This window comes from Aspergillus saccharolyticus (genome assembly GCF_003184585.1).
Source record: "Aspergillus saccharolyticus JOP 1030-1 unplaced genomic scaffold BP01scaffold_16, whole genome shotgun sequence".
NCBI lineage: Eukaryota > Fungi > Ascomycota > Eurotiomycetes > Eurotiales > Aspergillaceae > Aspergillus > Aspergillus saccharolyticus.
The window spans coordinates 223227-239606 of NW_020290626.1; the positions used below are offsets into that span (position 1 = coordinate 223227).

General features: G+C 49.2%; 2 protein-coding genes across 2 annotated transcripts; both read right to left on the reverse strand.

Annotated features, from left to right (window-relative positions):
• Window positions 1-73: 73 nt before the first annotated feature.
• On the reverse strand, window positions 74-1044 carry BP01DRAFT_357009 (uncharacterized protein). Its single transcript, XM_025575095.1, has 2 exons — window positions 995-1044; window positions 74-918 (listed from the first exon to the last, which is right to left on the reverse strand). Exon 2 carries the CDS (start codon window positions 661-663, stop codon window positions 262-264), a length of 402 nt encoding a protein of 133 aa, XP_025431070.1. The 5' UTR covers window positions 664-918; window positions 995-1044; the 3' UTR covers window positions 74-261.
• Window positions 1045-10436: 9392 nt separating this feature from the next.
• On the reverse strand, window positions 10437-12584 carry BP01DRAFT_53629 (uncharacterized protein). Its single transcript, XM_025579930.1, has 2 exons — window positions 12334-12584; window positions 10437-12269 (listed from the first exon to the last, which is right to left on the reverse strand). The coding sequence occupies exons 1-2, from the start codon at window positions 12431-12433 to the stop codon at window positions 10600-10602; spliced, it is 1770 nt and encodes a 589-aa protein (XP_025431071.1). The 5' UTR covers window positions 12434-12584; the 3' UTR covers window positions 10437-10599.
• Between the last annotated feature and the right edge of the window lie 3796 nt (window positions 12585-16380).

A 16380-nucleotide genomic window follows, 5' to 3' on the forward strand; every position in this document is an offset into this window, starting at 1 on the left:
GAAGAAGCAAAATCAAAAACCAAATCCCTACCATATATGTCAAAACAAGAGTTACCCACGGGCGTGTGACCCAGAAAAGTTGCGGGCCGGTATGTCGGATCCAGGGGAATTTACTTCAAGGAACATAACACAAATGACAAAAAAAGAAAAAAGAACACGAAAACAAAAAGTGGAAATAAAAACAAGCTGCCGCGAGATAGGAAAACGCAAAGACAGCGCAGGCGACAGCGTTTGATGAGCAATTGGATCATCACCTTTCGATTAAAGTCGTTCTCCCTTCTTTTCATCCGTGGAAGATCGGCGGCAAGATGAATTCTCCAAAACGTGCATGATGACATAGCATTCCATAATGGTAGGAGATACATTGCACATGGGAAATGAGCACGCTTGAATTGGTGGACTAGAAGAGGAAGAAGGGCGACAGGGAATAGACGCCGATCGACCAGGCCTGGACCTATAAAAATCCGAAGCAGGGTGAATGAATCTAGAAATTGAGGCGGGTGATGTGCCCTTGGCTAGATTGAAGAGTAGAGACTTATTTAAGGTATGTATAGATGAGACTAACTTACTAACGTAGTTACCTTGTGGGACTAGACACAAGAGGCTCATGACGCGGGACAATGTTGGCAATAGTACGGTCTGTGTCGAACGTGCTGACCTCATGGTCCGAATGGTATCAGTCAGGAAAGCAGGTCGACGGGATGAGGATGGAAATTCTCGTCTGTCGGAGTTCACAGGCCAAGCAATCTGAAAAGAATCGTAAGTTGTGGAAGATTCAGAAGCAAGGGAATCCTGTCGTCCGCGGCAGCACCAAATGATCACGCGTGAGATTGAAGAAAGCCGAGAATGGGGTAGGAAAAAGAAATAACATATGGCGTATTGATTGGCGCGAAGGTCGCTAAGCAACATTAAATGCTGCTGCTCCGTTAAATGGAAGGTGACTTGTCAGCGCGTCAATTAATTCCGCGGGGGGGATTAAGGCTGGCTCTCTCACCCACACCTCCTCCCTGTGATCGAACTGCCAACGCAGAGATCTGGTGACCCGGAGATCGACGAGTCGCCCGGTCCTGGCCAACGAAGAACAGACCCGAGGCCCAGTAATCTGCAGCCACAAAGAGTACCTGATCCGGTTTGAAGACGGGAGGCGCTGAGAGGCGTTGTGATTGTGGTTGTTGCTGTTGTCTTGGATTGGAGAGTGAAAGCGGAGAGATAACGAAGGGAGTACAGTATGTGACCACGTGATGGCTGCCTTCTTGCCGAAATCTTCGAGTCACACTCTGTTCTACTCCCGTGACATACTCATCGACTGCTGCGATATCGACATTGTCGGTAGAATGCGACGATCATCGGGCATCGCGGGGAAAAGAAGTCTGGGGAAATGTCCTCCATAAGCGGAGGTGGATCAATCTGTCTGAAGCGAATCCGCTGCAGCATTTTCAGTTTCTTGCTGGACACGAGTAAGTGAGACCGATCAGGAACTGCTGCTGCCTTGGAGCGATTCATTGGCACCATCCATGCACTTTTCTCTCCACGACACTCATTCCGGGAAATCTCCGTTATGCGAACAGGCAACGTGTTGCGCAAGCTTAGACAACACCAATCGAGCAAGAGAATGCCTCAATTGGGACAGGAAATAGGTCCGAGGAGAGCACTATGATTATGAGGCCAAGAAAAGCCAATTTTGCAGTCACCTTTCCAAGGTACCATTGAGCGTTGCCACGTAGAGGGTGCAATTCGTTATGGATGTGGTCTTCAGTATCGATGAGTGCGTTGTCCTTCTATTGTGTCCGGAGAAAAGGTCCAGATGATGCCTGCTGCTGCCCCCTGAGCAATGTGATGGCGTTCAGGATTGTGCTGTAGTCACCCACCTTGGGAGGCGGAACGGTGAGCAATGCTTCATTCTCAATGGAGAGCTTCGATTTTCCCGCTGCATGAAAGAGATATGAGGATGTTTGGGATAAGCTGGCTGACCACCACCATTTCAATGGATTCACTTTGCTTTTCTCTTCCTGCCATGACGCCTTGGTCTAGATGCAACGGCTTTCAAGCCACAAGCAATGCTATATTGACTCCACAAAACATCAAAAAACGGAGCCCTATGCCCCCCTATCTGCCGCCTGAAGCGAGCCTTAGGTGGAGTGTATGTACTCCGTGCACCGAACTCACTGCACCGTTGCATGCAGGAGGTGGAGAGTCGGTTTCTCCGGCTTGCATATGCAGTAAGTAGTCGGCGCCTTGTGGCATGAAAGATGAGAGTCGAGGGAACGCTGTGGACATTGACAGCCCGACCAATGCCTTTGCAGATCGAGTATTGATAGAAAAGAGAATGTGCAACAATTCATTTGTAAGTATGTACAAGAGATTTGTCAAGTCAGACTTATCGGTGACTTTCATCTCTTTTAGTCACTGGCGAGTAGATCTTAGGGCCAGGCCAGCTCGAGCAACACTTGACTTACCCCGTACAGCCTATGTACCTCTGTCTGTAAATGAGACTTTCAATACAGACGCAAACCCGGACTTTGGGAAACCAACTAAAACTGAAGAACACAGTACCGATGGATTGGAATTCTTTCCAGATCACTCAAGATTCCAATCTCGATTGGCAGGTACGACATGGGCGCATTTCCGTCTCACCAAAGTACCGACAGGTGACCTTTTTGCCCCTCCTCACCTGCTTGCAATCCCTGATTCTTCACTCAAGAGACCGGCCGAACCATCGGAGGCCACAACACCAGAAATCCGGTATCTGGAGAGTGCAATCTGTGGTGAAACTGAGCCTGGGGGCTTCCAAAGGGGGGAGAGCAGGAAAGGTAAAAGCCTTACAAGGGCCCCCCCCACCCTTCTAGATCTCCCCGCCAAATCATCGTGCCTGTTTTAGGGCTCTCATTCTCACAGTCTCTCGTTTTCCCCGCCCGCCGCCGCCGTCCCCCTCAATCTCGGAAGACGCACAGGGCTCTTTTCGACCATGATTCGCGGGACCGATCTCGATGAACATAGTACTCCGTACGTACTACGTGGAAGTAGTCGTGGTCTAGGTAAATACCGGGAGAAAATCGGGCCCCACTAAAGAGAATAATAAGGAACAGGTTGATACCGACGGACACGCACAGTATCGACCGGCAAGTCAAGTGCCCTGGTTCCCAAGTCAGCTGACCCAAGCGCCATCCATACAACAATGGCGAAGTAAACGAAAACCACATGTTTTGACAGCCATGTGGATACCCAAATCCTCAACGATACGAGGCCAGGCCATATACTACGCACTCAAATATTGCCGATTGATTACGGGCAGCTGGTACTGTTGATTCGCAAAAGGGCGGGATTTGAATGGAGCCCAAGACGGTTGATCTACGTTTCTTTTCTCCATCCGTCTGGATCCATATAGAGCTCCAGATTCAAACGAGTCACCAGACTCTACAGACAACGAGACCAATTCAGCCACAAGGAAGCAAGAAAAGGCAAATCAGAGGTTCGCTAACCGATCGAGCAAGCTCCTTCTTCCTCTACTTAATCTATCAGACAAGACAATGAAGAGAAAAGGCCACGGTCGAGACCGCTCTTCGACGGCAAATGTCAGCCTGTAGTTTTGGGGAGTCAATTTCTCCGTGATTACTCCGCCCACACACTGTGTGCTTTGGCCCGTCCTCGGTCCTGAACACGTAGCCAACGAGTCGGCCTCAGTTCAGGTCCGTATGTTTGATTCCAACAAGCCATAGGTAGAGGGGGTGAATAGCCTATAAAAAAGGGTTCTGATATAGACTTTGTTTCGCCGCACACGGGGGGCCAAGACTAAAACTACCGTAAAGTTCGTCCCTTGCGATGGACGGCTGAAGAGATCCGATTTCCCCGAACAAAAGCCCCGCGACCACCAATCATCAGGGAACATGCACAATTCTGGACCATCCACCATATCGCCAAACCTCAAATCTGACGGACGGTCACCGAGTCTATAGTCCTTTCACTGCACCTAGACCTCTTCGCGAGAGGAATGGGGAGGAGGCTGGCCGCCCGCACCCTCTCAATAGTTAACTAGGTCTCCGTTCAGAGTTGACAAATGTCAAACATGCACAGATCATGCAAGCAATGAAAAGCAATGGGATCTGTCTTCGCTGTATGTTGCACGGGCTATGAATTAGTCGGAGCAAAGTCCTCCGTCTTTCCCCTCTCGCTCTCCCCTCTCCCATCCTCCACCTCTTCATTCCTCCCCAGAAACTGACGTTGACGCTACTATCTTTCCACACTACGCAATTTTCATCATCAAAAATAGTGCCTTAGTATTCTTCCACACTTGGAAAATAGATTAAAAACTAATTGCAAGGCGATGAAAGGGCGCAATGATATCAGTGCTATGAAGCAACAACTTCCCATCTCGATATAGGACTAACTAAGGTATAGCAGCATTCAGACCGGTAGTGAGACGAACGCCAACGCTACGGCTGCGAAGCTTGGACACCGGAAAAAAAGCAAATATCGCATTACTCTAAGTCTCTCATTCCTAATGTGGCACTATATTAATCGAGAGGCAACATTAGCGAGATGAGAGACCTTCTCGTTTAAGTCACCATGTCAATCAACATGCATGCTTATGCACGTCCGACAGTTGGCTAAACTAAGTAAAGCACAGCACAGCGGGAACTGCTTGAGGGCGGTCTGCGAACCCAGCAGTAGCATGTACCTGTAACTTAGCAAGCAATTGACTAACTATGTTTGAAGTTACTTATGTACAGTACCAAAGTGAGAAGGCAGCGCGATTTACCTACTGCACAAACAAATGCAATGAATCTTCACCTTTGATAATGTACATACCTACTCAGAGTGGTAGTAGTCCATCATCTCATCTCCCGTTGGCCTATACCAGAAAGACGCAGAAAGATGTTCCAATGCTGCCGTATCCGGACAATACTTGTAGTTTCAAGGTTCCAAGAAGACAGTATTCACAATACATACAAGTCGAATAGGTAAAGACCGCTAGTACTGAGTTCCCTCCTCCCCGCGTCGGTACGTACCAAGTTGTACCACGTAATCCACAAGTACCGCATCGCGCCTAGCCTGTAAAACACCCACACCCACGCAACGAAAACACCGAGCAAGGAAAAAGCATAAATTACCGATCTAAACCAATTTCAGTCTTTCGTAGATACGCAAGCCTTAAAACTAAACCCCTTCTAGAATTCTTCTCGAATGCCCCGAACCTGAATATGGAACGAGAAAACCTACCCAGGTCCGACCCAGAAGAAGTCAAAATGGTCGGGCTGCGAGGGGAGGATTTTAATTCGTCCGTAGGCAAGTTCTACCTAGTTGAAAGTCTGAATTTTCTTTTTCTGTACTATTGCTACGAAGAACGAGCTAGGGCAGGGGGGGGGAGGGGGGGTGGAAGGTTGCTGAGTTTCTGCCCGCGGTGTGTAAGACTTTCGCCTCTTCTCGGAAGGACCGTCGGATGCGGAGGAGGAGAGAGAGATACTAATTTGAAAGAGTTAGGGTAAGTTTCGGAGAGATGCGATGGTGGTGGTGGTTATGATGGAGGTGGATGAAGGATGTTTCGGCTCATGTGACCATCTCCCGCTTCTCTGGGGTCATCGAATCGCCCGCTTCGGGGCTTTCTTGATGAGCGTTCGAACGGGTTTGGTGTGCTTCAATTACAGGTTTTGAGGGTGTGAATCTGGAAGTCGTTGACACATGGATTGCATTGGGTATGTGGCATTCGCTTCCCCGGACAGGAATGCTCATAGGTTTGAGGATGGGATGGCATTGTAAGAACTCTAAAGGTCTGCGTTCGATACTTTTACCACAGTGTCTGTACCTGAAGCCCTCGGTGTATCAACAAGTATTACATAGGTTTACCGAGGACGCCGTACAATTGAGGTGGTATCAAGCCAGGGTCACCACAATACCAATCGTTCGAGCTTTGACCAAGACAATGACCGAGACACAACGCGGCCTACCCCAGTGGCTGGTGTCGTTTGAATTGCAAGTGGACACAGATGGACGCTAGAAGAGAAATCAAGTCCGACTGAATGAAGACTGTAAAACACCGATGCTGCCCAACAGTCGGCCTAGGCCCGCTCGTATCAGGCCGCTTTGAATCATCCAAAGTTGATACCGAATAGACTAGCCCTGCATTCGAGCCTTGTATAGTCTCAAAATTTCCTATTGCGGCGCGCGCGCAACGGAGTCACTTTGAAACCGGAAGGAGCCAGAGCAAGACAAAAGGCTGCCGGGCCACGTGATTCGGCATGAAGGGGACGGACCAGCAGGCGACCAACCGGCCCGATGGTAAGTGGCTTTCTTGTCGGTCGTGTGATGCCACACAAACGGCTGTTTTACTTGTGTTTGAGGTGGCGGTGCTAAATAGCATTGCGGCCTTGGAAGGAACGATAGCCACGGCCACCTCCGAGACCCCGACACGCGTTTGAGAGACACAGGAGCAATGTCCTCCGCCGAAGGCAAAGAATCATGTCGTCGGTTCGGGGTCTAGAAGTCTTTGAACAGCGAAATGAACAGGGAAAAAAAAATACGTAGCGTGGTGTGGTTGCCCCGAGAATACCCCATTCTGCAACGCAGGAAAAGATGATGTGCATCGGCATGCCGAATTGAAAGGAGGAGTCGGCCCGAATCCTGACTGTTCCCTGGCTTGCAGAGGCCCAGAGGGAGGACAGTGTACCTACGGAGTGCGGGATCAAAGGGAACCAGTTCGCGATGACATCTCTGACCAGGGACAGAGTGGGAAGACGACGTAATGTGACTCCTTCAGAGTTTGGAAGTCCATACGCTTCTCGAAGAATTAGATTAGGGGCGCACTGCTTGTTTCGCTCCACTTCCAGCCCTCGTGGTTTTGACCAGGTCAAGGTGAAAACAAGATTGATTCACGTCTTTAAGGTTGTGATGGAAGTTACACAACAAGAGCAAAGCAAAGCAAGCCGCTCTTTCGGCCGCGGGAGGGCTGATGAGTCAGGACTCTTGTAAAGGATAACTAGTTTAGTCAGTTACTGCAGGTAATAATTTACCACTGAGCCTTGTCAGAGCTGATACAGTGTTATTGTATAACCAGATGCTCTGTACCGGTGAGGAGGAAACCCCCTCTCCCTACGAATCACCTTGCTGCCCGATCTCAAGGGAGATGACCCACTTGGTAAGGAAATGCTGACCCACGATGGAAGGAGAAGACCTGGCACAGGGTGGTTCTGAGTCTGACATATGGATACTCCGTAAGGTCTGGAGGAGGGGGAGGCCTGGAAGATGAACAAGTCCACCCTCCAGCTGAGGAAAGTCGCGCTGCCCCGACCTTTTGCAGACAGACGGTAAACCCAATCCGGTAAAGTTCCCCTTCGGCCTGGTTTTCGGAATCCACCGGCATGGTCTGGAAGGAAGAATCGCACTGCACGGTTGGCTGCTGCTCCACGTTTTCGGGCAGAGTCGGACTCTTCTCCCTCGTGCCTTTCCGACCATCAATTGGTTGTAGAGCCATCGGGGATTCCAGGGAGATGTGGGGAGGAGACTTCTTCAAGAGATTTTCTGACTGGTGATTGGACATTTTACTTTTCGTGCCTGTTTTTTGCTTTGTTTAGTTGTTGGGAAATTTTACCTCACAGAGAGGACGGAAGGTGAATGGCTCGTTCAATTTACAGGTTCAGATGCATTCATAGAACCCTCCATCCCTCAGAAACCGAGACCTGAATCAAGTTGAGCAGCGATCAAGACAGGAAAACGGACGACTGCAATCCGTGAGTTTGGCAGGAAAGAGCACAATGATTATTAATAAATTGGAGGTAATTACGTCATGGCTGCTTCAGCAACCAAAATGTGTCAGTGCGCACGCGGACATCAAATTTAGATCCCCCGCTTAGGTCACTATGAACTATGAAAGAATTTATACTTATGACTTTGGGTTTTGAATATGTGCAACACATACGTATGAGAAGACCCAACTACCGGGTAAAGAAGAAGATAGCTGGTGGGCTACGGCAGATCGATGGATCTGGTTCCAGAGAGGATCTCGCTGTTCTCTCCAGGAATCACCCATACTCCGTACATACTCCGTATGCAACACGCACGCAGAATGACTGTCCTTGGAGGCTAGAACATATATGGAGTGCGCTCGTAACCAATTCGACCAGGGGAATGAAGGTTCCAATGCACCTTCTCGTAACTCAGCAGCATCTTCTACCTCAGTAGTATACATCTACCTCATCGCATCCTGACGTTTGCGTTCTCCGGTAGAGTCCGCTCCGCATGTCTCCTCCCCCAAAACAACCGCCACTGGCGCTGAACTCCTACCCCATACGCAACCTCAATCTTTTTGTCTACCCGACTAAGACAGCAGTGTGTCCCTGATATTACATACACATTGTATAAATCCTTCCATCCGTGGTGACGCAAAGGATACCCCGACATCAAGAGATGCTCGGTACATCCACGGTTTACCCCCCTTCAGCTGATATACCGCGACTGTGGAACATGCGACCGATATAGTAACACACCATGATCAAATAGACTTCTACCCGGACGGTTGGCAAACCTGTCTCCCTTTGCACTTTCGGCGATGACCCGGACGGACCAAGAACATTAGATCATGTTTACTCCTTATAGTCACTCAAAAGTCGATGATGACAGACGGAGTCCACCGATTACCTTGACATAGCAATACCCACCAACATCGTCAACCCCGATGCGGTGTGTCGTATATGCCTACTATTTTTAATAACTGTTTTATCGAAGAGAAAAAACGACCCAAGAACTCAAACCCCCCTCCTCCCGCTCTGTGGTAAATTCCCCGACCGGCTTTTGACTTACATACATCTGCAGTGGATGGTTGCGGGTTTTCAACGTCGACTCCCATCCGTCATACCCTTATGTCAATGACAGTTCATCTCAACCCCCCTTCCCCAGAGATTCGCCTCCTTCTCTTTCTTTCTGTAAACTATTACTACCGAATTTCTTGGAGCTATGGGGAGATGACTATATCTGGAATATTTGTCTCGTCAGACAAGTGCGAGAGACCCCAACCAGAACTGAAGTTTACCATACTGTATACACCTACTGATTACATACTTACAACAATCAACCACCATCCCCACCACTACCTACCACAGAAGCATACACCATCCTCGACTAAGAGGAGACAAAAGGAGGACAGACCTTCTTTGACCAACTAACTCACTTGGACATAACCTGAGGTGTAAATTTCTGGAACCCTTTGATTGACAACCCGCCAACTATTCCGCCCCCTCCCCCTCCTAGACTTTTGTCCTCTCATATCTCCGAAAGACAGAAGAGAAAAAAGGAAAAAAAAGAAAGGGGAAAAAAAAAAAGAAAAAAGATGGTGGGATCGTAATATCGGCGACGCAACAGGGCGCAAAACAATCCATTCCGGCATGTGAAGCGATCAGTGCGGATCTAGATCGTGACAGGATTAAAATTTCCTTGTGAGACCAAATATAGCCCAACTACTCACAGGGCAGAAGAACGAGGCGGCAGGGAGCAGCAGCCGGAGCAGGAGCTTCAATCTACGTTGTAATGACTGGCTTCCCCTTCTTCTCATCTAGGCTAGAATCCTTTCATCATCATCATCATCATCCTCCTCCTCCTCCTCCTCACGAATCGTTCTCGGCCGGTCTGCTAGTTTAGCCTACCTCCATTGTCTTGCCCTCTGATTTCGTCGAGAGTATGAGGAATCGAAGGAGGGGTGAGGAATACGACCGTCTTAGCTAAGCTATTGTTGTTTAAGGTAACTGACCCCTCTGAGCAATGCCATTCTTGTATGGTCTTGAAAAGCATTTGACCCTATGTAGTGTCTGACTTAAGGAAAGTTACTTTCTTTGTTAACATATATTTTTTATTTCAAAAGTTGGTTATTTTCGCGGAGCTTTCTCCATATAACAGATGGATAAATGGGGTTTGAGCAAGTATCGCGTAGCGTACATGGCATGAGTAGGCCGATCGCAAGGATCCGCCGGAGAAAGGAAAATTCGGGAAATGTGGTATCTGGTATCAGCGACGCATCAAAGCAAACAAGAACAGGCTATTTTCAAAATATGCAGAACACGCAAAACTCAGTTTTTTTGGTTCCGCCGCCGGGAGCAAAGATGAAGAGAAATCCAAAGGACCGCTCGCGCATCCAATCCACCCAAAGTAAGCATCATAAAAGAAAAATAGAGACCCTTTGTTTCAAGGTGTCTCTGCCGACTGTGCATCGCCGTAGAAAAGAAGTTCATCTGTACAACAAGATTAATTGTGTGAAAGACGCTTGTTCCTCCCCGGTGGCCCATATACAATGACAGCAGACAGCCACACAATGCAAGGTAGAGATAGAGATAAGATAGCAATGACCCGAAAAAGAAAACGGTTAGGTCGAGAAGCAGAGCAAGATGATTCCCGAGTGCGCCAATATGCAATGCTGTCGTAATGGTACGTGTCACAAGGATGATAATCGATGGTCTTTACATGTCGGGTAACAAAAAGCAGAAAGTAAATGAAGGGCGTTCGAGGATCGGGTATCTCTGTCAATGAACAATATCCATCGCATAATAAAATACGTTTGACACGAAGGTCAAGGATAGTCGAGGATCGAGATATGGCAGTCGTAAGCTGCGAAGGGGGGTTTTACCAGCCTTTCACATGATATTCCCAAGGCCCAAAGTCGGTGTAGTGATTCCAAGAGCCGGTTTTGTCCTTCCCTTGACTGGTTGGCTTGGTTGCAGGACCTGCATTTTGACCCGAGGCCTGGCCCTTCTGACCCTTCTGGGCCCCCTTGGGACCAGGATACTCTTGCAGGTTTGCCATATCATGGGCTGTGTGGCGTCGCTTCAGGAACGCGTTCGCAGTGGCGCTCTTCTGCTGACGTTCCCACAGCAAGTGGCGACGGAGAGACTCCGTCAATTCGGTGGCCAGCATATTCCGACGAGTCGTGCGGGGCGAATGAGCTATGGCTTGAGGCGTAGCCTTCATCACAATAGGCTTGGAACGAGGAACGTCGGGACCGCGCATCGTAAGATTCTCATCGTCGTCGTCGGGCGGTGAAGCCGGAATGGAGGGACCGTTGGGTGAGGTGAGGCGGGAACGCTGGAGAGCCGGGGTGGAACGAGATGCTGCGCCCATTTTCGTGGGCTGATGCATCATCATGGTCAACATCGAGCGACGGGAGACGAGATTTGGCCGAGAATCGACACGCTGGAAAAGCTCGCGCTCCTCAACACTGGACCGACCACTTTCCGTGACGGAGTCTTCCCAATCCGAATCCGAGTCGTCCTCGATAGCGCTCTCAGAGACTTCATCGTCAGTTTCAATGGCATCCTCGTGTTCCTCTAGCCTTTCTCGGGTGGGTTTAATAATCCCATTCTCGTCCCTAAAGGAGGCCACTTTCTTCTTCGGGCTCTGATTGCTCGAAGAAGGCTTGCTGAGTTCGTCCGACAAAGAGCTGCGCTTGGGTCCCTGCATCGTGATGCGATCCTCAAAAGAGCTCTCGTCATCCCCAGACGACCCACCAAGCGTAAACATGCCACCCTTCTTCTTAAAAGGCATAGGCTTGAGCTGTCCCGACTGCTTCGCTGGCCCAGGTTCAGGTGCCAGTCTCGGCTGCGACCGGTAGGAGGAGGAGATAAGCGAAGGTGAAAATCCGCGAACAATGCTTGGCGACTTGATCAATTCACATCTTACGGGAATGATGCCAGAGGACGAGACGCTGGTGTCAGAAGCAGCAGCACTGGTGCCGTTGTCGCTGTCGTTGCCTTCAGGCGCTGTGGTTGAGCACGACTCTGTGGACTGGTTCTGTTGTTGGTGGAGATGATATGACGGCGGGGAGGGCGTCCGCTTCGCGCTAGAGATGGTGGGGGACGAGGGAGTAGGAGTGGACGGACGAGGGGTAATATCCACGACAGGAGGAAGAGGGGCGGTCAGTGGTTGAGGGATCGGCTCCAAGCTCTTCTTCTCCTTGATGTTCAGCACCATACGTTCCAATCCTTCGGAGGTAATATGTTTCTCTTTCCCGCGAGCGAGGCTCAAAAGAGGGCTCGAATCCTCACGGACCACTGTAGGCTTGAGGTCGACCTTGGACCGCTTGATGTGCTGCTCAATCCTGTCGGCCTGGTCGGATGCGGCAGATTCGACACTGGCAGAAAGTTCTGGCATGTCCGCGGTATCTGAGCGGAGTGGCAAAACCGAGGCATCGCTGCTGGTCTCCGGCTCCACGCAGAACGTCTCGCGAGTCCAGAGTCTCCAGCTGAGATTCTCAAGCCGACGTCCCTCTTCCATGTAGTCGGCGCATTTCGAGAACACTGGCGAGAAGACCCTAGTCAGCCATCTCACAGCACATGTATTGTAGGAACCGGAACTGCTTACCCATCCACATGCCGTGTAAGCTCTGTGCATTGGCAGTATCGACCTTGTGGATTTTGGCCGTATCCACCGTTAGCACGGGAGTTGATAAACGCGAAGGCATTTTAACGACGCCACAATTTCGAATATGTAGGTGGTGAATTGTTCCTTGTTCCGTCCTGGGACTTTCGGGGTCGCCGTCTCCCCCGAGCGTGGTCGTACGGCGCGAAGAGCAGCGAATTGAAGCTCCCTGATCCACCACAGTGTCGCTGAGATCAGATATCTCGGTCCTAAGTCTGCAATCTGACTGCAGAGATGCCGATTGAGCAAGTAGTGGCGCCACAGCTGCCTTTTGAATTTGGATATCAGCGAGTGCGGTGCGGAATACGGGCGAGGCGCAAGGTGCACGATCGCAGGCGAGTTCGATTAGAGAGGCCGCCCTGGAACCCGGAATGGTTTTCCCTTTCCCGTCCGGGTATGGTCGATGCGAGAGAAGGTAGAGACCGGCAACGACGAATGGTCGAAGCAATTGAGGAACGAGAGTTGAGAGCTGGAGGAAAGAAGCTGCAGGTCCGGAAGTGAGGATATGTCGAGAATGGGAAGGGCGGGAGAGTGTCGACAAGAGACGTGTGGTTGGAGTGGAAGAAGGAAAAGAGACGGGGAAAAAATCGACCGTAGGGATATGGGGGAGGAGAAACTTAGTACGCGGTGGAGTGGACGAGAAAAATGAGGAAAGGGAAGATAGTTAAACGATGGGTCTGTGGAGACTATGAGATTTTGGGACGGGGGGAGAAGAGAAGGAGTGGGAGGGGAGGAAAGAAAGGGAACAGTAATTTTGTATGAACCGGTAACGGTACAAGGGGAAAAGAAAAATATTGGAAAATGTGAAAAGTATGGAAATATGGGGAGTTTGACGATGGCTACAGGGAAAGGGAAGTCCGACGAAATGAGTACAGTGAGTACCGAGAATGGGGATGGCGGTAAGAAAGCAGCAGCAACAGCAGTAGCAGTAGCAATCCTAGCCGCGCCCCTACTCCTTCCCTCCCTCCATTTCCGTGGTCCGGAGCCTATGTATGGAAGAACGGGAGAGATTGTGTGTACTAAGTAAGTACAGTACAATGGGCAGTGTGAGTGTGTATGTGTCTGTGTGTGATTGTTTTTGCTCATAATTTAGAAAAATGATTTTTTTTTTAGATTTTTCTTTTTTTTTTTTTTTGGTTTTTTTTTTTTTTTTTTTTTTTTTTTTTTTTTTTTTTTTTTTTGATTTTTTTTTTTTTTTTTTTTTGGTTCTTGCATTTTTCCATTCTTGGACTGGTAATGGTGGTACTCCCGGAGTACCCCCGCAGGGCGTCTGGTATTTCATACATTGTCATGACTAGAGTAATTATACCGGTCTGTTTCCGGAGTCCCACTCCGAAAACAAAGTACGAACATGTTACTCTCTGTATGGGAAGGATACTATCTCCCACCAGAAGGGTAACTTTGGCCGGTGAATGCGGCTTCTTCTCTCCTTCCCTCCCCCCAAGTACCGGTACAGTACTTGTTGGTACTTGGCTGCAACCGATTGAGGCTTAACTCTCTCTCTCTCTCTTTTCCCACTCGCTGAAGAATTGGTACAGGAGGTAAGTATGAAGGAAGACTTTCCCATCCCAGACATACTTTCTCCAGCGACAGAAGACTACTGGTATTCCTACTAGGAAGATATTCTCATCCCACTACTATCATACCAAGTTCAAGATGACTGCATTACGTATCACAGTCCGCAAAGCACTCACAGCGCAGGGGATGTTCTAGACAAAGATTCAGACAAAGATCACCTCGTCCTGTGACCAGCTTGCCCGCTGACTAAGGCCAGAAGAGAACCTAAGTTAGGCTAGTTAAGTAACTAACTACTTCAATTCAACTTATTAGACCGCGGGAAATCGTATGTACACACTCCGTACTCCGTAAAGTGTACAGACAGCAAGCAGCAGCATACAGTTCCACCCCGTCAGTCCCGTCGGGTCACTCGACTCCTCAAAAATGGATCCCGAGCGATTGGCTTAGACAAGATGCTGCTGATATCACTCCGCACTTGTCAGAATCGCCTACACTACGGATCACTACTAAGGTATTGATGGACCTAATGAATATAGCCACTTCCATCATTGTTTCTAGTCCCCTTCAATCCCTTCGGAGGTCAGGTCCCCCTTCCCTCCCTCACCACACGCACCTTTGCCTCCTCCATCTCCCCTGTCGCTGTCAGTTCTAGGCACATACTGCCTAACCTCTCGCCTCGTCAGGGGCATTTGACAGTTCATCTCTCACCTGCCACTTCGGTGGCTATCTTGATGTCTGCTGACTTTCAATTTCTTGTCGACTATTTTCGCCACGGACCTAGTTTCGGGTGTCATGCTAAGTTGAGAGAGGTAACTGCCTCCATAGACCCGTGGGCCTCTTACCCTTGATACTTGGGTCTAGCCACGTTTTTCTCTCCCGAAGATGAGCCAATATCATCGGGAGGCGGTTTCGTAGTTGGCCTCGATCTGATCCCGAGGCATCATCTCTGCCTGATCTCTATCTCTTTACTTAATCCGTTCAATCTTTTGTCGTTATGTGATTTGGTCTACGAGAAATCTATTGCTATGCGATACCATATGATCTATCGATGTTTATTCCGTGTACGATCATTGCTGGCTGAAATGGCCTGAGCACAACCATTTCTTTGGCGCCCGCCCCCCTCGTCCTCCCCTTTCGATCTGCCTTGCTACCACGCAATACGTACTCTGCAAGTATTCGCCGGTGGTATGTAGCATCAGAAATGCCCCCAGGCGGAGTTGCATACCGGGGAAGAACGCCGTTGTTCCGATCTAGGTGATCGTCTTACCTACCTGAATAGCACTGGCTTTATCGCTCTTCTGCGGAGGGTGGATGTTGGTTTTATTATTGTCCTATCCCATCTACAGCCTGCAGCAGTTATGTGTCAAATTATGGGGTTGAAAGTTTCTCTCCCCTTCCACTCCGCTTCTCCTGGGCTGTTCTTCAGGCATTTCGAAACGACGGGTAACTTGAGTTACAGAGTAGCATGTGGGCCATTTATCCCTAGGCCTCAGGCATCCTTAGTTTGTCCAAAACTATCGACCTACCTATCGACCTATTTGCTGCAGATCGTTCCGAATGAAAGGATCTCCGGATCGATAATGAGAAGTTAGCTGATCTGTGTGCGTGTGAGTGTCGCATTGCGCCAGATACGTCAACGCCGATGATTATCACAGTGGCTTCATTCCATCTTTCCCCCTCCTCTCTCCAAGTCACAAGATAGGAGGATTGCCAGTTGTCGTTTTTCTCGTCATCTAGTGAATGATGGATGATAAGAGCCCAATCTGGATATTCCAAGGGAGGAGGAGGGAAGGAGGGACGGGAATGATTGTGTAGCACCAACGACGACATCAACACACTATCAGGCGTCAGGCGTTCTATAGATTCATTGATCTGATGTTAGATTACCCGGCCATCTGGTTCAAGCTTCTTATTAAAACGAGGCTCACCCTTCCCCATCCCCTTTTTGGGTCTATTCTATTAACGTCGTCTACGGAGTAATTTTTTTCTTCAAGGCCCCGTGACGTGAAAAAAAAAAAAGGTAAAAGATTAGTAAATAAAATAAGCCGTTTCTGCCATGTTTGGATTTCCAAACAAAGTATAACCGGAGAGGGACTTAAAACGCCACAACTACGATCATTCGTCGCGGATCTCCAGGTAGGTGGCTCGGGGAACTGGGATACAGAAGATCCGCCCGATTCAGTATCATCCATCATCATCACCCAACCTTTTGTGATGGGTGGGGATGGCAGAGGAGCGACGATGGCAAGGAAGACAGGCAGAGAACGACAGAACGAACGCAAGCGAGAATAATCAAAGATAGAGATGTAGTAGGTTAGGGAGGATCACACGTTGCATTGATTTATGATAGCTGAGAGCAACAACGTCCCTCCCTCATCAGCCTGTCAGCCCACGTTGTGTAATCATGTGATGCGCTCCCCATCTGGCAGGTTTCTAAGTCATTAAATTAGGTTCAACTGTAGGTCTGGGTCT

What these genes read in the sequence shown, in the direction of transcription:
- BP01DRAFT_357009 (XM_025575095.1), bottom strand. Translation starts at nt 663, where the DNA reads ATGAGGTCAGCACGTTCGACACAGACCGTACTATTGCCAACATTGTCC.
- BP01DRAFT_53629 (XM_025579930.1), bottom strand. Translation starts at nt 12,433, where the DNA reads ATGCCTTCGCGTTTATCAACTCCCGTGCTAACGGTGGATACGGCCAAA. An exon ending in CTTACACGGCATGTGGATGG is followed by an intron (nt 12,270 to 12,333) that starts GTAAGCAGTTCC and finishes TCTTCTCGCCAG; the next exon opens with TGTTCTCGAAATGCGCCGAC.